The 22,361-nt window shown below is 33.8% G+C and overlaps 1 protein-coding gene across 2 annotated transcripts in view; it reads left to right on the top strand.

The window, feature by feature from the left end:
- Positions 1 to 8,779: 8,779 nt before the first annotated feature.
- The window catches only part of LOC100254750 (protein VASCULAR ASSOCIATED DEATH 1, chloroplastic), a 39,514-nt gene continuing 25,932 nt past the window's right edge, over positions 8,780 to 22,361 (top strand). For both annotated transcript variants that reach the window (XM_002271066.4, XM_010663100.3), the window contains exon 1: positions 8,780 to 9,092. In XM_002271066.4, coding sequence (XP_002271102.1) covers positions 8,925 to 9,092 — 168 coding nt within the window. In that variant the 5' untranslated portion in view covers positions 8,780 to 8,924. The remainder of the gene's footprint in view (positions 9,093 to 22,361) is intronic.

Raw genomic sequence — 22,361 nt, 5'->3', positions numbered from 1 at the left:
ATTATTATTTTATCTGTTATCAAATTTAATAACCAATTAACCCATTATTCACTTGTCTTCGACACATATCAAAACCTATAAAAAGAAATAAGGTTTCATCATTTTTTTTTATTTTTTATTCCATTGCTTTCATTGCCTCTATGTAGACCCTCTTGGATAGGAGGTTTATTATTATTATTATTATTCCCCCTTTTTTTTTTGCCACCCCAAGGATGAGGTGTTGGGGCAGCGAGAGAGGACTGATGTCTGGGCTACTTTGGGTGGCCAGATGGGACTAGAAAGGGCTGTTTCCTGATGTTTCCATAAGCTCCAGATCAAGGCTCTACACTGTAGCAGATAAACTAGTTTGTGCGCATCTGGACCTTTTGTTATTGATATTCCTCATGTGTATGTTGAAAATAGGGGCAATATGTGTGAAATGAAGGTTCCAGAGCCATTAATGGTTTTTCTTGCTTAGGAATCATTTTATGGCAATAAGGTCAATGGAGGACTTTTGATGGGCCATCCATGGGGCACATATGCCCATACACCTTTTTTAAGCCTTTATGCTCACACATTTTCACCAATTTTTTTTTTTAAATAAACTTTCAAAAATTCTGGATTTTTAGTCACTTCAATCTTCAAATTATTTTTTCAAAAATTACAATTTCCAAATTCATTTTTTTTAAGGATCCCATTTTCAAATAAATTCCCAAAATTTCATTTTTTAAATTTAAATTTTCAAAACCTCAATTTTTAAGTTTAATTTTAAAAACTTTAATCTTCCAAAATTATAATTCTTAAATTTAATTTTCAAAACTTCAATTCTCAATTAATTTCCAAAATTCCAATTTCTTTCAAAATTAATTTCCACAATTCCAATTTTCATATTTATTTATTTAATCATTATTATTTTTGTTATTATTATTGTTTTATTTATTTGTTTTTAAAAAAAATTCAATTTTTAAATAATTCTTCAAAATTTCGATTTCCAAATTTAATTCTCATTTTTTGAAATTCTAATTTTCCAATTTTCGAACTTAATTTTCAATTTCCAAAATTCCAATTTTCACATTTATTTATTTATTATTATTATTATTATTATTATTATTATCATCATCATCATCATCATCAAATAATTATTCAAAATTCTGATTTCCAAATTTAATTATCAATTTATGAAATTCTAATTTCCAAAATTCTAATTTTCACATTTATTTATTTATATATATATATATATTTATTTATTTATTATTATTATTATCATCATCATCATCAAGTAATTCTTCAAAATTGTGATTTCCAAATTTAATTATCAATTTCTGAAATTCCAATTTTCCAATTTTCGAATTTAATTTCCAATTTCCAAAACCCCAATTTTCACATTTATTTATTTAATCATCATTATTTTCGTTATTATTTTATTTATTTATTTATTTTTAAAAATTCCATCTTCAAATGAATCTTCAAAATTTCGATTTTCAAATTTAATTTCTAATTTCCGAAATTCCAATTTTCACATTTATTTATTTAATCATCATTATTTTCATTATTATTATTTTATTTATTTATTTTTAAAAATTCCATATGAATCTTCTAAACTTCGATTTTCAAATTTAATTTAATTTCCAATTTCCAAAATTCCAATTTCCATACTTATTTATTTAATCATTATTACTTTCGTTATTATTATTATTTTATTTATTTATTTTTAAAATTCCATCTTTAAATAATTATTCAAAACTCCGATTTTCAAATTTAATTCTTAATTTCTGAAATTCCAATTTCCGAATTTAATTTCCAATTTTCAAAATTCCAATTTTCACATTTATTTATTTATTTTTAAAAATTCCATCTTCAAATAATTTACAAGATTCCAATTTTCATAGCTCCAATTCTCAAATAATTTTCATAATTCTAATTTTTTTCAAATTTAATTTCCAAAATTCCAATTCTTAAATCTAATTTTCAAAACTCCAATTCTCAAATAATTTGCTAATTTCTTTCAAATTTAATTTCCAAAGTTTCAATTCCTTAATTTAATTTTCAAAACTCTAATTCTCAAATAATTTTAAAATTTTCAATTTCTTTTAAATTTAATTTTCGAAATTCCAATTCCTAAATTTAATTCTCAAGACTCCAATTTTTAAATAATTTTCGAGACTTCAATTTTCAAATAACTTTCAAAAATCCAATTTTCTTTTGAACAATTTTAATTCCACTCTGGTTTTCAAATAATCTTCTGTTTCTCTTGATTTTACATAAGCAATAATGATTTTTTCATAATTTTGAAATAATGAAATTTGTGAGACCAATTCATGCAAGATAAATTGGGCTTTGGTAGGGGCCCTACATATGAGTTTTCTCTTCTGATTATCCACTGCCATGCTTAATGAATATTGCTTGATTTTTATCCTGATATTTGATATGCATGTGATAATTTTATATTTGAGCTAACCTTGTTTCCATGATAGCGCACTATTACTTTCTGCTAAGGTCCGCTCCTACTTCTACTTCATCTATTTATTCATCCCCATGCTCGATTTCTTTTATTATTCGATCATTTTATTGGTATCCATTGATTTCCTTATCAATTGCCATGCTTGCTTCACCTTATTTGGTAGAGACCCATTTTTAGGGGCTTAGAAGGGTGATACGGTCTTTACCGTACCTTCCCAATGAGTAACCTGACTCTCGAACTCAAACTCGGTTTTTCACAAACCTGTTTTTCCAAATAAGGAGTCATACTTATGATTTTTCTTTCTTATTTTGTTCTCCCTTTAAAAAAATAAAACAAAAATAAGTGGCGACTCTAAGTTTTTTTCTAAAAATCAAAATTTCACTAAATAAATGAAAAAAAACGAGTTTTGCCATCGAGTGGGAATGCATCGACCTGAAATGCGGGGTCCACACTCTAATTGTCACTTTCTCTACACTTCCAAAACACATAAACCTTATATTTCCTAATCATCATTGTACACACAAAAACTACAAAACCTATTACTATTATTATTCTTATTATTATTATTATTATTTTACACTTCCATAAATCACCTAACACAATAAAATCATGTAATTCTTCTTCTTATTATTATTATTCAATCCCCCAAGCCACACATAATGATATATTCATTTATTTATTTTAATTCCATTGCTATGATCTATTCATCTAAAAAGAATTTCGAATTTTCCTATTTTCATTAATAAAACAACCTGTATTCATAATTTCAATATTTTGATCTAAATTTTTTTAAATAAACTGAACCTAATCTAAATTGAAATTTTCTAAAGATTATCTAATGTGTTCAAAACTAACCAATGAATTTGATATATTAATTTAGGGTTAGAATCTTACTTAAAAAAAATCTAAACTCTAAACCTCCAAACTTTCAGCCATACGTTCTCCAATTCTTTAGTTTTTTGCTAATAGGGTTTTTTGAATAGAAAATACAAGAACAAAATCTAATTTATACCCAGGACTATTAATTGCAAAAAGACCAATTTACCCTTAATGAGTTTAATTAATTAATTAGTTTATTTATAATATACTATTTTACCCCTAGAATTAATTTGGGGTGTTATAGTAATGATATAGTACTCAGAATTGCTTGTTAGACTTCTGAATCGGTCAAAATCCACTAAGGGAAAACAAATCCCTCCAAAGTTCAAATGTTAAAAAGTCAAAACCATCTATAAAATATACCAAAACCTTATTGTTACTACGACTATAGTCAACTGGGAAAATAATCCATTCTAGACATGCATCTAGGATATCAAAAAATCCTATATAACGGATTAAGAAAATCGGAGAACTTAAAAGTTGAACCTCTTTAAACTGTAGATCTCAACCAATCAAACCCATTTATGGAAAATTCACTTAAACCCCAACCACAATTGCTAGCCCCGGTAATTCAACGAGCCTAATTCATCTACTTAGCTTGGAAGATGTGAAGTTGATTTTTTTTTCTCCCAAACCAGAAGAACACAAAAACACAAAAGATGTGAAAACAAGAGTGAAACACAATCTTCTTTCCATTTCCCTTCCTTTCTTTCCTTTCTTCTGCTCCATTTTCTCGACAAACAAACAATGGGTTCAGATCAGAAAAGAAAAGAAAAAAAAGATTCCTACATTTAACGATTTGAAGGTAAAATATAAAAGAATTTGACTTACATTACTTCAAAGGACCACCGATCGTTGTCACTTCTCCCTTTGAAGATTGAGAGGGCTTGTACAACTATTCAAACTACATATTAAGGTCGGACAACTACTGCAACAACAACAATCCAACTCACCAATAAAGCATGAATGATAGTTTGGTGAATAATTAAAAAAAAAAAAGAATAAAATGGGAAAGCAAAGTTACAAAAAAACCTCACATTTCGGTTTTTATAGTATAAATACATATTCCAAAAGAAACCAAATGAATATATCTTTTTGAATTAAAAAAAAAATGAACAATATTTTTCTTAGAATAAAGATAATAAAAAGAAGAAAAATATGACCAAGATATATATATATATATATATAACTAAAATATGTATGAATAATATGAACAATAGAATACAAAACCTTAGTGGGGTTGTATTGGGTATCTTAGAATTTTCCATAAATAAAGTGAAGGGTTTTCCTTTGTGAATTTTGTTCTCATTTTGGTACTTGTTCCCTTGTTTGTATTTGGCTTTATTCAATTAGTTCAAGATTCCCCCTAGTCAAGTTTTGATGATAATAAAATTATATTAATGCTATTAATGGTTCAACTACAAATTAAATGGATGACCTTGTCTAATGAACACTTGTCTTGTTGAAGAATTAGGAAGTGTTGTAAGATAGGTTTTTTTTTTTGGTACACTAGAGTCAATTCAAGTTATTCATACGCTTAACATTTTTAAATCACCCTTTATGCATTATAAATTAAATTTATTTTCATTAAATTGGATGATTTCATAGTTTTTATTTATTTATTTATTTAAAAATTTGAGCTTAAATTCTTTAAGAAATATTTTAAAGGGTTTATGAAATATGTTGAAAGTTTTCTCATGAGTTATCAGCCTTTATCTGGTCTTAATTGTGCAATGTCAATCCAATCGACTAAGGCTCAAGGTAACTAAATGAACTAGTAAAGTTCCACAAATCAAGATGCTCTTTTGTGAACATGAAGGTCTTGGAGGTATTTTTAACTAGTCGAGATTGAAACCTCGACCGATAGAGGATCAGTTGAGCTTTTGGAGCTCAAAGATCACTTGTTATGACAATTAATGCCCACGATTAGCCAATTAGTCAAATAAGTTGCTCAAGCAGTTGAACCAAGTTGTGGATTTTGGGTTCCTGAGATGCCAAACTATAAATTTAAGTTTTTAAGAGCATTTAATCATATAATCTTGAGTATACAATTGCTAACCTTCCAAAATCTTATTGAAAGCTCTCAAGTGCATCTATATTTTCACTTGTTTATTATTTTGTGCACCATTAAATCAATCTTAGTTTGTTTGTATTTGTGAGTTATATTTGTTTTACTAGGATTAATTGTTCAATCTTTACTTTTTTTAAAAACCTTTAAGAGTGTTGTTCAAGTGAGGATTTTCACTTGAAGAGTTTTTGTAAAGATTTAGTGGAACCTTGGAATCCAAGTGAATTAGAAAGGCTTGGTTGAAGCCTTTGGAACTAGTAGAACCCTCACTCAAATAGAGCTTGATGAGAGTGGATGTACAGTGGGGTTTGGGTTGAACCACTATAAAATAGAGCTTTTAGTTCTCCTTTCCTTCATTCACTTATCTTCATTTGCTTTTAGTTTCTTATTATCTTGTGTTCTTATCACTTGCTTTAATTTAATTTTAAAAACTTGCAAAATTGATTAACACCTAATTCACACTGCTTCTCATGTGAATACCTAGGTTGATTTAGTCATCTTTCACATTTAGTATCAAAGTTAGACCTCTTTATTGAGACTTAACTATGTAAGAAGATGTGACTAATTCATCAAACTCATTTCATATAAAAGAGTTTTCAATTAATAGACCTTTATTCTTTGCAGGACCTGATATTTTTATTTGGAAACAAAAATGAAATGGTTTTTAAAATCCATTGATTATGATCTCCGGGATGTCATTCAGAATGGTCCTTATATTCTAACTAAAATTGGGAATAGAGTAGCTATTAAAAAATCTAGTGAAGAATGAGATGATCTTAATAAGAAGAAAGTTCAATTAAATGCAAGACCCATCTATTACTTCCATCGTGCAATTGATAGTAATGAATATAATAAAGTATGTCAATGTGAGTCGACCAAAGATATTTGGAGACTTAAAGACTAATTGATGAAGGAACTAATCAAGTCAAGTAATCCAAGATTAATGTTCTTGTGCATAACTATGAGTTATATTTGATGAAAAATAATGAAATTATTGTTGAGATGTTCACTAGGTTCACTAATATCACCAATTGACTCCAAGCCTTGGGAAAAAGTATACATAGAACCAAAGAAAGTGATCAAGATATAAAGGTTCATTCCCAAGCAATGACAAGTCAAAGTCATGCAAATTCAAGAGGCAAAGGACCTTACCAAACTTCTTATTAAGAAGTTGATTGACTTCTTGATGACACATGGAATTGTAACGAAGTGTCATAAAAAAGTGGAAGATAAGAAGAAGAATAACATAAATTTTGAAGCCTTAACAATTGAAAAAAAAATGAGGAAGAGGCTAGTGAAGAAGACAAAGACCTCATACTCATTGTAAGGAAGTTAAAAAAGGTTTATCAAGTTTCAAATGATTAAAGAGATGAAATCATATCCAAAGAAAGATTCCTCATTAAAGAAAGAAATGTCAGACGAGAAAGAATCATCAAGTAAAGACAAGGAAAAAAAGGAACTCGTATGTTTAAAGTGTAAGCATCAGAGACACATTAAGTATGAATGTCTTGTAGGGAAACTCGAATCTCTCTGTTCCCTATACCTGGATCAGGTTAGAAGTATGAAAAATTTCTTAGGCTTTCTAAATTCTATGCATAGTAAAAAAAAATTTGCATTTTAAAACAATAATAGGATTTATAATGTGTAAATGAAAACATTACCTTGGATTTGGACGCTCCTAAATCTATTCCTTTTTATGTAGATGGAGATTGAATCCTTTGGAAGTCTCATATATCTAAGATCTATTAAATGACTCTTTCTTGATCTTGGCACATAACCAGTGGAGAAGAAGGGATGGTGGAGGCTATGACTCCCTCTTTCATGTCTTAATGTTTGTTATTTTTCATTTATTATTAAAATAAAATAAAATGTTATATTTTTTTATTTTAATTTGTTTTTATTTATTTATTTATTTATTGTAGATGACTACAAAATACGAATATTTAACCTACAAGAAAAATGAATAAAACATATAAGATGATCCAAAACATACCATGACACTACACATAGGTAACATGAACAATATGAGGTTAGACCTTAGGACATCCAATACTTCTCTTACTAAAAGGGATCAATTGAAGGCCTCATGTAGTCTCTACCTGATCATTGAGATTATATAAAGTTTGCTATGAAAGAAGAGATTAAAGTTAGAGAAACGAAGAATCTTTTTGACGTAGTTTGTGAACTTGAATTGGAAGAGGAATGGCATTTTGATGCATACAAAGCGAACTATTGCATTATCAATACATTCAAATCTACATAGTGTAAGACACATGAGTCATTACTCATGAGAGAAAGGCCTATGGCTCGGAAAGGTCGGACTTAAAGAAGTGTGAGAACAAATATTGTTTTCCATAGGAGTTTTAAGGAATACAAAAAAAAAAAAAAAAAAAAGTTTAGAATACCGTTTTGTATTTCAAACATTTTTAATTTTATAGTGTTGATTTTCATTGTAAATTTTTTCTTTATTAATTAATATAAGGCAATTTTAGTACACATTTAAATATTTTAAATATCAACACATACTAATTAAGATATTAAATTTAAATATCTAGCACCCAAAGTCCCATAAAATTTTATGTACTTCAACAATTGGTAGATTGGAATGTGGTATTTTCTTTCCATTGATTTTCTGCCTTTTATGTTATGGTTGGTCCGCTCAAATAAATTTGAAAACAAAAAGTAAAACAAATATATTTAAAGAATTATTATTATTACTCACGTGCACCACCCACGTGACACTTTCTTAGTTTTATAAATGTAATATGTTTTATTTTTTAAATTTTTGAATAACATAATATAAAAAAATTATTTATAAATTTTAAATATTTTAATTGCAAATATTGGAATACAACATAATTTTTGTTAAACAAATATCCCAATATTGAAAAATAATATAAGTTCAATTTTTTTTTATTTTATAAATTAAATATAAATATAATATAACGATATACTTCTTATTTGAGTTATGAAATATTATGATATACATATCTTATTTTATTCTATCAACCAAATATAATTTGAAAGTATAATTTAAATTAGGGTTTGATTGAAGCTTTTGGAGTGTAGAACCTCAGTTGATTGGAGCTTGAGGAGAGTGAAATCGGGTTTGGATATGTTATAAAATAGATTTTACAATTTTCTTTTTCTTTCTTTATGTTGTAAGTTTTTTATTATCTTGCATTCTTATCACTTATTTTAATTTAATTAAAAACATGTAAAATTGTCCTTTTGTACCTTTATAAATAAAAGGTGAAATTGACATCTCAACTTATCTTATGCTGCACTTACACGCAGCTTATTATTCTCCTTACGCTTCATGATTCTGCCACGTCAACAGGAAACTACCAGAAGTATAATCCAGTGCAACTGAATTCAGAATCCAACATTCCAATCGCTACAGGTCGACACGCAGCGCGCTTCTTGTCTGTTATTAGCCTCGTAGAACCCCCCAACTACTCTCTCTATACGAGTCCACCGTTTTCTCTCTAACAGTCCACCAATTTTGGACTCAGAAACCCTAGATCTTTCTTAGTTATGGAGGTGGCATCTGAAACGGTGGAGAAGGTTGAGTCCTCTCGATCCATGGAACATTCTCCCTCTAAGTCATCCTTGGACTCCGCCTCCGAAGCCTCCGATCAGCCGGATCGCACCGATCCATCCAACGCTTCTCCTAATCCACTCAAGGATGTTGATTTTCTTCAGGTGTGATTCGGAACAGCTACTCTTCTTATGTCCTGTGAATTTTTACGTTTCAGTTTGGGTTTTGTGGTTGATTGCCGTTGGAACTCAATTGCTGTTTTGTTGTGGTTCGATTCTCTTTGAATTATGCTTGATTGTTGAGAAAAATGTAGGAAACTGAAGGTTAAAGTACATTTTGGTTGTTGTGTTAAAAGAAAAAGTATTAGCTCGCTTCAGTTTGCTCAGAAATGCTACTACTCTTTGATCCTGATGAATTGTAATGTTTAAATAAAATCAACTTGCTGTCAGATTGCGTTCTTTTGAATTAATAGTGACTTGACTGTAGACTGATGATGAAAGGTATTCCCAATTAATCCTTTGATTGGAGGATAGACCAAAGAAATCTAAATCCAACTCTTAAAACAATTATACCATTTCAGTTATCACTTGCTCTTTTATTGCTAACTAGGAAGAATTTATTTCCAATAGTCCTCTCTTGTTGAAGTATGCCCAACTTGCTAATAATGCGTTGAAAATCATCTTTAGCAAGTGGGTTGGTGAAGGTATCCTCCAATTGGTTGTGAGAGGAAGTGTTGGTAGGTGGAAAAAGTGAACTTTGAAGATATATACGCTCAAAATTACAATCAAGTTCTCTGTGCTTTGTCCTTGAACAATTAGATTTTCAGCTTGGTGTACAGCTTTTTAGTTATCACAATAAAATACCATGGGCTGTTGTGGACTCCTGTTCATATATTGCAAACATTTGTAGTTAACTAGTGATGGTAAGATAATAAATCGAGCAACAAGAAGATGATAACCCTAAGGGTTATCCAATCGATAGCCTTCTGTCTCTGTGAGCTATAGACATTGTTCCATGAGAAAATTAATTGGTTTTGCTTCAAGAAGGAATTGTATTTTTGTTGAGGGAGATACAACCACTTTGGAGATCTCACAACAGAAGTTGTGATGGAAGCTTTTAGTAGATTGGTTGAGAAGGTTTTGGAAGGTGGCTTGATCCAAAGGTTTTTTTTTTGGTGGGATTAAGGGGTGGGAGGAGTGTAACATTTCTCATATCTCCTTTTCCAATGATTCTCTTCTGTTCTATGACACAGAATGGGGACAACTTAGATTTCTCATCTATGTTACATTTTGTTTTGAGACTGCATATGGTTTGAAGGTTAATTTGGAGAAGACTTAATTTATTCGATGGATTGTAGAGATCATTTCTTATCTTTATTAACAGTTCCATCGTGTTGGAACTAGAGGCCCATTGGGAGTTTCTTTTATGACTAACTTGGATTGGAATTGTGTTGCGGATAGATTTGAATGAAAAGAGTAGTCTCTTGAAGCATCGGTATCTTCTCGAAGGAGGTGGAATTACTTGATTAACAAAGCATGTTGTTGGTTCTATCAGTATATTTTATGTTTGCATTCATTATGCCAGCTTTGGTTGGCTACTCTCTGAAAAGCTTCAGCAAGACTTCCTTTGAGGTGGTATTAAGGGGAAATAGAGCTTTGTTTGGTTGATTGAAGTGGTTTCCCTCCCAAGGAGGGAATGGGGTTTAAAAAGGTGCGCATGTTAAATAAAGCTTCTTTGGGTAAATAGTCTGGAGTTCCTAAAAAGAACAAGTTATGTAGGAGGTTGTCTTAAGGCATATAGGTTGGAAGAGGTGGTTAAGAGAGGGCTGGGATGAGTTTGATGTTTCTTTCTTTTTCTTTGAATGATGGGTGGGCGAGTAAGGTCTTGGTTTGATTTGTGCTATGTAGAGTCGGCACAACACTTAAGATTTCCAATGCCTTTTTTCATTTCAAGGGACAAAATGGCTTCCATTGCTAGGTATTTGGGTTTTTCTTGGGTTGAAGAGCCCTTTGGAACCTGACATTTGTGACTTGTGGTAAGGGAATTTTGGAAGCTATTAGCATTTGTATTCCAATCAGGAAGGAAGAATATTTTGAGATGGAAGGCTTTTGTCATAGGATTTTTCTTGGTGAAGTTTTAATACCACGTATTAATGCCTTAGTAGAGGGTCATTTCCTCATCTAAAAGGTTATGGATGTTTGTTGCATTGCTTGAGGTGACTTCCCTTGTGTAAATTGTGTTTTGATGAGAAATTTGTCATTGGATTATCGGTATGCTCTTGAGGCTTCATGTAAAAGCAAAACAAGAAAAAAAATTACTCTTTAAAAAAAGGGTAAGAGGATGGAGCATGATTAGTTGGTGTCACTTGTGCAAGAGGGCTGAGGAATCTGCTGATTATTTGCAAATCCAATGTTTAGTTATCTGGGAGTTGGGAGTTGTGGTTTTTGATGTTCTATCTATTTCAAGTTTCTTGGGTGCTTCTTCTGTATGGGCATGGTTGTCCTAACATGGAAAATGGGAGAAAGGTTTGGAGGACTGTTCGTCATTATATAGCCTGGTGGGTCTAGAAAGAGAGGAATAAGTGAACCTTTGAGGGGATTGAGTCTGGTATTCCCCAATTCAAAGAAGTCTTATTGCCCTTGCTGCAATCTTAGGTTCAGGTTGGCTTAGTCTGCTGCAGAGGGTCCCTTGTGGATTTTGTTTGTAGTTTTGGATATTCACTTTGGATTGGAAGTCTTCTTTTTCCCCCCTTTTTTTTTTTTTTTGTTAAGAAACAAAATGTATTAGAATTGAGTAAAACACATGAAAAGGATGAAGAATCCTCTCTAGATTTACAAAAACTGATCAAAGAAATAGAAGATTAAACATTCTCCAAAAACACTAAAAAGACACATACATCCATATAGAACCATATGAGAATATACAACTAGGGGTGTAAATAAGGTTGCTTCAGTTGGTTTTTAAACAAAAAATCAACCGACATAATCAGTTTACATGGAGTTAAAAACCGAACCAACCATAATTTCATTGAAAAACCAAACCAAACCAAACCATTTAAGTTCGGTTTGGTTTGGTTTTTCTTAATCGGTTTTGGCCTAACAACGAATTCCATTTGGGCCTTAGTCCCAATTGAGTTTTAAAGTAAATTTTATTTCATTTTGAGACCAAATTTCATGATCCATTCAAATTTCAATATACATAATTATAGAAATAGAAACACTAAATTTTAAAAATCTCCAACAATAATATTTTCATTTTATCTTCCATTTTCTCAAACTTAAAACAAAAATTAATAACACCTCTATTTTCTTCCATGTCTTAAGCTCCATTAACTCTCAAGTTGAAAACATAAAACCATCCCCCATCAAATTGTTTTCCAACTCCTCCTATTGTTGGAATGCCACTAGGATATTAATTTTATATTAGGTGGTTGCACTCATATCCATCCTGCAAATTCACGTGGTTAATAAGAAAAAATATGCAGCATTATAACACAAACAAATTCTATTTCATTGAAAGTTGATAACCAGAAACAATAAACAATGAATTAATGCACATTATGCAACATCCACATGCAGATGGTTCATCTCATTGTACAAATATACCTCTCAAAAAAAAAATCTCACTGTGCAAATACAAGAAAGAATAAATTGATATAAACAATGGACATTGAATTAATGCATACAATGCAGTATCCACATGGGTTCTGTCACACTAAGTTTAATGGAGTCTACCTCTTGAATTAAATGGTGAAATTACTAGTTTGCAGTATAGAGAACTTTTGATCCTGAACCACATACAAAATACATGCAAGTTCCTTGAAAGTTTGCAGCCAAAATACAATAAGCAACATAGTCCATGATCCATTTAGCATACATAATTGTAGAAAAAAAAAAAAAAAAACACAAATTCCAATCTTCCTCTCATAACAACAAACGATGTACAAACTACAAACTTCATAATAAGATCTTGTCCAATATCATCCCATAGCAAGTACTCCAAGGAGCAAGGTCCAAAATGTCCATACTTCATCACTATAAAGTAGATCAAATAATAATGGATTAAATTTAGATTAATAATCAATTAAAGTAAAATTAAAAACCAGGAACAAATGTAATAAAAATAATAACAATGAATTAAATTTAATATAACAATAAATTAAAGTTAATAACCATGAATAAGTGTATAAAAATAACTTACATCACACTTAATCATCAATAACCATAGGCTCCTCCAATGCACATGACAAATCTAAGCAAGAAAAAAGTATACATATAAATAAAAGCATTCTTGGTTGTGTTAATGGCGAAGTTTTTTGAAGTAGAGAAAAAGGCTTTCTAGGTAAAGTTTGAAGGTTCCAATGGGGGAACTTGGATCTCAATAACAGAGAGGAGTCAAGGGTTTGTTGTCTCAGTAGGATTTGGAAAGGAGGAATTGGAATGGTTGTAGGAGCATTTGAAGAAAGCTATGGAGTTGGAGGCTTCCAGGGGTTTTATTCGAAAGATTAGGGGCAAGACTATGACTCACTTGATGGAGATTTGTTTCAATAGTAAAGGGTGATTCATGAAAATTACAAAAATTGTTGCAAAAAGGAAACCATTAATCCTTGTTGTTCCTGAGGGTGTTAAAGGCAATGGGTGGGAAGCCCTAAGAAAGGCGATTTCTTCAGTGTAAGATTTTTCTGATCAAGCTGGAAGAGTTTCGAAGGAGATGATTGAAGATTTTCAGGCGAGTAAGGGCATTTACAGAGGATGTCGGTCCTATGCAAATGTGGTTGCAGAGGAAGGACCTAGGAACAGAGCTCTGTTGCCAATTGGAAAATGGACCAAAGCTATAATTTGTGAAAACAAAGAAAAAGTTCAAGATTGGTTTCATGTAGGAAAAGCTATTGCGAGGATGATGGGTATGAAAGGAATGGTGTCTGTAACCCCTATTTCCGCTTACAAGGGGTGTTTCTTTGTGGATTCTACAAGGAGAGCTCAATGGTTCCAAGATAGGGAAGTTTATCAGTGAGAGGAAAGTTTATTTTTCTGAGGAGATGGTCGCCAAGAGAAAATACAGTTGTATTTGGAAAATTCAGAAGGGGTTGGTTAGAACTAAAAGGTCTTCCTTTTCATTTGTGGGACGAAGATCAGTTGAAATACATTCTGAAGAAGTGGGGGAGGGTAATGAGGTGGCACGAGACTCTTTGAAGCTTGTAGACTTGTCGAAGGTGAAGTTGTGGGTGGAGATGCTTCCAAATGTCGTGCTACCTGCAATGCTAGAGGTGGAAGATGGGGCTTGGTCATTCACAGTCACAGTTCCAGTCATCGGAGAAGATGAAGAAGACGACCTTTTTAGGTCTGAGTCAACTTGTAGCAGGGACGAGTTGATGCCAATGGGAGGTTGCGTCTCTTAGAGGCCAAAGAATGCGGAGGGGCTATGTGGTAGCACTAGGGATAATGAGTGCTATAGAAGGAGGCCTCTTTCTCAATCACGTTATCGTTATTCAAGTTCAAATTTGGCTTCCAAAAGGGAGAATGGCTGGGGAGGGAGTCTCCTGGGCCCAGCGGAGGGAAACAATAATGGGCCCACTAAGCCTAAGGCCTTGTTTAAAGCCCGATTTGTTAGGGCCCAGATTGGGGTGAAAAGTCTTGGGCCCCCTGCTAGTCCAATTTTTATTCAAGCCCACGAGACTGTAGCGCTGTTGTCCTCAGCGCTCTAGTGCGCAGAATCTTCTGCAAAGGAGGTCCCATTGTTTGTATGCTCTCAAGGTCCAGTCAAAGCTAAGGCCAACGGGGACGAGGCTTTCTCAGATGAGGATGGTCGGGCCTTTGAGAGAAAGGCCCAGTCTCTTCCCAACCCTAGTCCACTATCTGCCGCAATAGTGGGCTGTAACTTAAAAGGCCCGTCGTGGTTGGGCCAAAGAATAGGAGGAATGAAGCCCTCTGTTAAGACGGGTTTGTTACGAAGGGAAGAAGATGTTGCAGTGAGAAAGGGGAAAGCTTATGAGGTTCAGATGAGAGGCTCTACGAAGAAGGAAGAGAAGTTTGGTTCAAAGAAGCTGTGGAATACCCTTTTTCCTCCAAGTTTTGATCGCCGACAAGGACTTCGAAGTCGCAGCGAGCCTCCTTTGCTCGGGAAGTCATTGTCAGATAGCGAAGAGTGTCCAAAGGAATAGGATTTTGGGGCGGGATCTCTGGTGGAATGAGGATTCAGAGCGAGTCCTCTCTTTCATTGTCAATTGTCAAGGAATCGAAAGCGGTGTTCGGGGGAAGGGACTTCGTCGTCAAGAGGCGAAGCGTCTTTGCACAAACCCTATTTTGAAGAAGACAAAGAAGGATTTTTGGGTCGAGTGGGGTCCGATCTTCGTGGTTCATCAGTCACGGATTTGCCTTCTAATCCAGAAATCAGAGGTAAAGGGCTCAGCTTTAAGGGGAATTGTGGAATGTTGGTAGTGGAAAACATGGAGGTATGCCAGTCTTCACCTTCTCAGTCACTTGAGTATGCTTTTCACCCTTCTTGTGGTTTGGCTCTTCCTTTGCCGAGTCCCTCTGGTCCAGATCTTCTTAGTTCAGTCTTTCATTCTCAGTCTCCTATGGAAAATTGAGTGATTTCTGAAATTTTTTCTAAAAAAGACGTTGTTGGCACTTTTTATCAAAAATCTGTTGGCAATCCTATCCGTGATGTGGTGGAGGCCCAGTTTGCTTATTCAAACCAGATGTCCGAGAGTTTTAACCCTGTTAAGTCTAAACCCAATTTGCCTAAGGAGGTTTCCAATGTGGTTACAGTTAACCAAGATGATACCGTGGTCTCCCCATCGGGCGAGTTCCAAATAGAAGGCTTGTTCCCCAGGAAAATGGCTAAAGTGCGTGAGGTTTTAAGTTCTCTGGATATTAAGGTTTATTCCAGGAGGAAGAACAGATGCTCCACAGGTATGTGAGACTTGTTGGAACTGGTTTGGTGGTTTAAGGTCTGTGAGGTTTCTCCATGAAAATAATCAGTTGGAATACCAGGGGTTTGGGATCAAGGAAAAAGCGAAGGGTGGTCAAAGATTTTCTTAGGTCAGAGAATCCGGATGTTGTGATGATTCAGGAAACAAAAAAGGTGGAGTGTGACAGAAGGTTTGTGGGTAGTGTTTGGACGGTTAGAAATAAGGAATGGGCTGCTCTTCCGGTGTGCGGGGCTTCAGGTGGAATTTTGATTATTTGGGACTCTAAAAAACTGCGCAATGAGGAGGTGGTAATGGGATCCTTCTCGGTCTAAGTCAAGTTTGCTTTGGATGGGTGCGGACCTCTTTGGCTATCCGCAGTTTATGGCCCAAACAACCCCTCACTTAGGAAGGATTTTTGGTTGGAGCTTTTAGACATTTTTGGCCTATCTTTTCCGTTATGGTGTGTGGGCGGTGATTTTAATGTCATAAGGAGAAGTTCATAAAAATTGGGTGGTTCTAGTTTAACTTCAAGCATGAAGGACTTTGATGGTTTTATAAGAGAATGTGAATTGTTTGATCCACTTTTATGGAACGCATCATTTACTTGGTCAAACATGCAAGAGTCTCCCGTGTGTAAGAGATTGGATCGTTTTCTTTACTCAAATGAGTGAGGGCATTTCTTTTCTCAAAGCCTTCAAGAAGCTCTTCCTAGAAGGACATCGGATCATTGGCCGATAGTTTTGGATACCAACCTGTTCAAGTGGGGCCCAACACCTTTTAGGTTTGAGAATATGTGGTTGCAACATCCTAGTTTCAAGGAGAGCTTTAAAAGTTGGTGGAGAGGTTTTCAAGGAAATGGGTGGGAAGGTCACAAGTTCATGAGGAGATTACAATTTGTTAAAGCCAAATTGAACGAGTGGAATAAGGTTTCTTTTGGAGAGCTAAATGTAAGGAAAAAAAAGCATCCTTAATGATATAGCTAACTTTGATGCCATTGAACAAGTAGGGGGTCTCACTTTTGAACTTTTAGTTCAAAGAGCCTTAAGAAAAAGGGAGCTAGAGGAATTAATTTTGAGGGAAGAAATTCATTGGAGACAAAAAGTTAGGGTGAAATGGGTTAAGGAAGGGGATTGTTAAGTTTTTTCATAAAGTGGCTAATGGCAGGCGAAATAGGAAATTTATCAAGGTGTTGGAGAATGAAAGTGGCTTAGTGTTGAATAATTCCGAGAGCATCACAGAGGAGATTTTACTTTACTTTGAAAAGCTTTACGCGAGTCCTATTGGAGAGTCTTGGAGTGTTGAAGGTTTAGATTGGTCCCTTATATTAGAAGAGAGTGTGTCTAGGTTGGACTCCCCTTTCATTGAAGAAGAGATTTCTAAGGCCATTTTTTCAGTTGGATAGAGATAAGGCGCCGGGGCCTGATGGCTTTACCATTGTAGTATTTCAAGATTGTTGGGATGTGATCAAGGAGGATTTAGTGAGAGTGTTTGCAGAGTTTCACAGAAGCGGGATTATCAATCAAAGCACTAATGCCTCCTTCATAGTTTTGTTACCCAAAAAAAGGCTTGACAAAGAAAATCTCAGGCTTTAGACCTATTAGCTTGATCACTAGTCTCTACAAGATAATAGCCAAAGTGTTATCAGGGCGTCTAAGAGGGGTACTACATGAAACCATCCATTCTACTCAAGGCGCTTTTGTTCAAGGGAGACAAATATTGGATGCAATTCTCATAGCCAATGAGATAGTGGATGAGAAAAGACGATCAGGGGAGGAAGGAGTCGTCTTCAAAATTGACTTTTTACGACCATGTGAGTTGGGATATTTTGGATCATGTGTTGGAGAAGAAGGGGTTTAGTCCTAGATGGAGGAAATGGATGAGTGGTTGTTTGTCCACGATATCTTATGCAGTCTTAGTGAATGGAAACGCTAAAGGGTGGGTCAAGGCATCTAGAGGCTTAAGACAAGGCGACCCTTTATCCATTTTTTTGTTTAATTTAGTCGCAGATGTACTGAGCAGGATGTTATTGAGAGCAGAGGAAAGAAGTTTGTTGGAAGGTTTCAGGGTGGGTAGGAACAGAACTAGGGTGTCCCATTTGCAATTTGCAGATGATACCATTTTCTTTTCTAACACTAGGGAGGAAGAATTGCAAACTCTCAAGAGTCTATTGCTAGTGTTTGGTCATATTTCTAGGTTAACTTTGACAAGAGTAATATTTAAGGCATCAATCTTGATCAGAATCATCTTTCTAGGTTGGCTGAGTTGCTTGATTGCAAGGCTTCTGGTTAGCCTATACTCTATCTGGGTCTTCCTTTGGGAGGGAATCCCAAGGCTTGTGGCTTTTGGGATCCAGTGATTGAGAGGATCTTAAGAACATTAGATGGGTGGCAAAAGACTTATTCATCTTTTGGAGGAATGATAACTCTTATCCAATTTTGCCTCACCCACATGCCCTGTTACTTTTTTTCCTTGTTTAAGGTACTTGCTTCAGTGGCTGCAAAAATTGAGAGATTGCAAAGGGATTTTTTATGGTTAGGGATTGGGGAAGGTAAAAGAGATCATCTAGTTAGTTGAGATGTAGTGTGTAATCCAAAGACACAAAGGGATTTGGGATTTGGGAAGATTTCTCTAAGGAATCTCGCTCTTTTAGGGAAATGGTTGTGGAGGTACCCTAGAGAGGGTTCAACTTTATGGCATCAAGTCATTTTAAGCATTTATGGATCACACTCTAATGGTTGGGATGCTAACACTATAGTCAGATGGTCACATCGTTGTCCTTGGAAGGTTATTGCACAAGTCTTTCAGGAGTTTTCCAAGTTTACTCGGTTTGTGGTAGGGGATGGGGAAAGAGTTTGGTTCTGGGAAGATTTGTGGTGGGAGGACCAACCTTTGGGATCCCAATATCCAAGATTATTTAGAGTAGTTTCGGATAAAAATATTCCTATTTCTTCAATTCTCGGTTGTACTCATCCTTTTTCTTGGAACTTTAATTTCCGCCATAACCTTTTCGATTTTGAGATAGAAGATTTAGAAGGCCTCATGTGGTCACTTGAGGGTTTGCATCTACCACCTTCAGTTTCAAATGCGAGATCCTGACCTTTATCTTCTTCAGGGCTTTTTTCAGTTAAATCTTTATTTCTAGCCTTATCCCAATTTTCTAGTTCTCCTCTAACTTTTCCTACTAAGTTCGTTTGGAATTCTCAAGTCCTTTTCAAAGTCAAGTCCTTTGTCTGGTTAGTGGCACACAAGAAGGTAAATACTAATGACTTGCTACAATCGAGAAGACCCTACAAATCTCTTAGTCCTGATATCTGTAATATGTGCATGAAGCAAGGAGAATCAACAGATCATCTTTTCCTACATTGCTATTTGACGATGGGGTTGTGACATAGATTATTTCAGTTAGCCAAGATGGATTGGGTCCCCCGAGGAGCATCTTTGACATGTTATCCATCAATTATAATGGTTTTGGTTCATCTAAGAGAGGGATAATTTTGTGGCAAGCTGCGAGCATCGCTTTAATTTGGGTTGTGTGGTGAGAAAGAAATGCGAGGATTTTTGAGGATAAAGCAAAGAATTCAGAGTATCTTTGGGATTCTATTCATTTCCTTGCTTCTCTTTGGACTTTCTGTTTCAAGGTTTTTAAGGGACTCCCCTTAATGTGTTACAACTTGACTGGTTAGTGGTGTGCAATTCCAAAGGGTTGGTCTAATTTAGAGAGTTTGTTTGTTTTTACTGTGTATTTTTTTGTTTTTGTATTCTTGTAGTTTAGTTTTCTTTGGTGGGAGGATTCTTCATCCTTCTCTTGTACTCTTTTTTTCTATCAATATATCATTTTGTCGTTTCCTATAAAAAAAAATAAAAAAATAAAATAAAAGCACATAAACTATATAAGAACTAAAAAAATTCCACAAAAAATGATATAGATCTTAAATTTAGAATACCTTGCTCAAGATTTTCAATTTCTTCCATTGTTTCACGAAGGTTAATCGGTATTGGTGAAGATCGAAGCCTATTTTGTCCACAAATAAGCATCTCAACTGTTTTTGGAGACAATGAACTACGAAATGGATCAAGTATTCGACCACCAGTACTAAATTTGGACTCAAAAGCAACAGTGGAGATGGGAATTGCCAAAACATCCTTAGCAATTTGGGCAAGGACCTTAAATTTAGAACAATTGACCTTCCACCAATGCAAAATATCAAAACCATCATCAACTCTCTCATTACTTTCTGACAAGTACCAATCCAACTCTGACTTACTTTCTACATTGTGTTCCTCATATAAGTGTCGTGTAAAAGTGTAGACAAAGTTAAGATCATCTTGCTCCCCTAACTCACTTTCCTTAGGTTGTGAGAATTCTTCCAAGTCACAGACTTCATTATGAAAGTAAAGGAGCCTATACTCATCATACAATTTCCTCAAAACATCAACCACCCTAGTTGACATATCTTTGGCAACCTCTTTATCATATAATTGATCAAAACAAAATTGCACAAACTTCAACTTGTATCTTGGGTCAAGAACAACTACAACATACAACAACAAATTACTTCTTTTAAGGTTTCCCCAATATTTATCATACTTAGCCTTCATATTTTGTGCCATGTCACTCAAAAGCAGATCATTGCTTTTCAAGTATTTTCGAATCAAGTTTCGAATTAAGCATAACTCATGAAAATATGCATTTGATGTAGTAAATAAAGATCCTGAAATTCTTAATGTAACATCAAAGAATATTTTCAAGAATTTCACAAACACACGAGCATTATCCCAATCTTCAACCAAAGGGGGGCCTTTTTTCCTATCATCACCAACAAACTCTAAAACATATTGTGTATTTTGTTCTTCTAATCGTTCAAATGCCTTTTGAAAATTTTCAGCTGTTTCCAACATTAAATAAGTTGAAGTCCATCTAGTAGAGACATCTAAATATACAAGATTTTTGCTTTAAATTTTTTCTTCTTCCACTCAAGTTTTAAACCTCAACAATCGTGTAGGAGAAGACTTCACATACCTCACCGCATTACAATTCTTAATAATAGAATCATGAAGATCTTTCAAAGCATCGGTTACAATAAGGTTAAGTATGTGTGCACAACATCGAACATGCATGAATTCACCATTCAAAACCAACCCATTCCAATTACTAATCTTCTTCACTAAATAGGAAATAGCAACATTATTAGAGCTTGCATTATCAACTATTACAGTAAACACCTTTTCAGCAAACATTTCTCAATTGTTTTTCCTATTGTGTCTCCTTTATGATTAGGAATTTGACAAAAATTCAAAATCCTTTTGTGCAACTTCCATTCATCATCAAGAAAATGTGCAGTGAGAACCATGTAATTAAGGTTTTGCAATGATGTCCATGTATCAGTAGTTAAGCAAACCTTTTGAGACAGCCTTGTCAAAACACTTTTCAATTTTTTCTTCTCACTTGAATACAATTGAGAGCAATCTTTAGCCACTGTAGCACGAGATGGGATAAAAAATTTAGGTTGAAGTGGACTACAAAATGCACGAAACCCTTCTCCTTGAACAAACCTAAAAGCCAACTCATCCACAATTATCATCCTAGCAAGCATTTTTCTACAATGCTCTACATTAAAACTAGTGGCAAGCAATGTGTAACCACTATCCCCCTCTCCCTCTCCTTCCTTGTTCTTGCTTTGGAATGATAATGTCTTCTGTTTTGGATCTTTACACCTAAATGGATGTTTCTGACATCCACTAGCTAAATGAGCTTTCATGTTGCTAGTTTCATTTCTTTTATCATGACATGCATAATCAATACCACAATAATTACATGTAGCCCTTGGATAATTGGGATCACATTCTTTTACTTTAGTGAAGTGATCCCAAACCTCCGAAGGTGGCTTTGTAGGTTTTCTCTTACTTGTACCCTGTGGTGGTAATGAGGAGTCAGGAGTGTCTGTTGGTGTTGCTGTTGGTGTGCTACTTGTAGGAGTAGGCATGCTACTAGACGAGTTTTCTTTTGTTGTAGACATCTATTGAAAAAAAAAAATCAAAAAAATAATAATTAAATTAATTAATGTGTCACAAATAGACAAAACTAAAAATATAGTTTTAAAAAAATATATAAATAAAAGAGAATATTTATTTTACTCTTCTTTACTATTTTTTGTTAATTGATGTAATGTATGTAACTCCAAATTACCATAAACAAATTTGAAAGATGTAGGAATAATTTGGAATTCATGAATTCATTTGTAATATTTGATGAATATTTTAGGATTTATTCAAAACCTACCATGTAAATTTAAATTTTTACCAAAATGAAAAAACTATAGGCTACATACTGTCCCAAAAATCATTGAACAAATCAATTAATTGGTATATATAGACTCCATCATTCCATGGAATCCCACAATCAGTGCCTTAATGCCCTTATTATTTATTTAATTAAATAAAAATAAAACGACATGGAGTTATTGACTTGAACAAATCAATTAATTGGTGTATATAGACTCCATCATTCCATGGGATCCCA

Source organism: Vitis vinifera, chromosome 15 (genome assembly GCF_030704535.1).
Source record: "Vitis vinifera cultivar Pinot Noir 40024 chromosome 15, ASM3070453v1".
NCBI classification, from domain to species: domain Eukaryota; kingdom Viridiplantae; phylum Streptophyta; class Magnoliopsida; order Vitales; family Vitaceae; genus Vitis; species Vitis vinifera.
The sequence above is the reverse complement of the archived record's forward strand: the minus strand, read 5'-3'. Positions and strand labels throughout refer to the sequence as shown.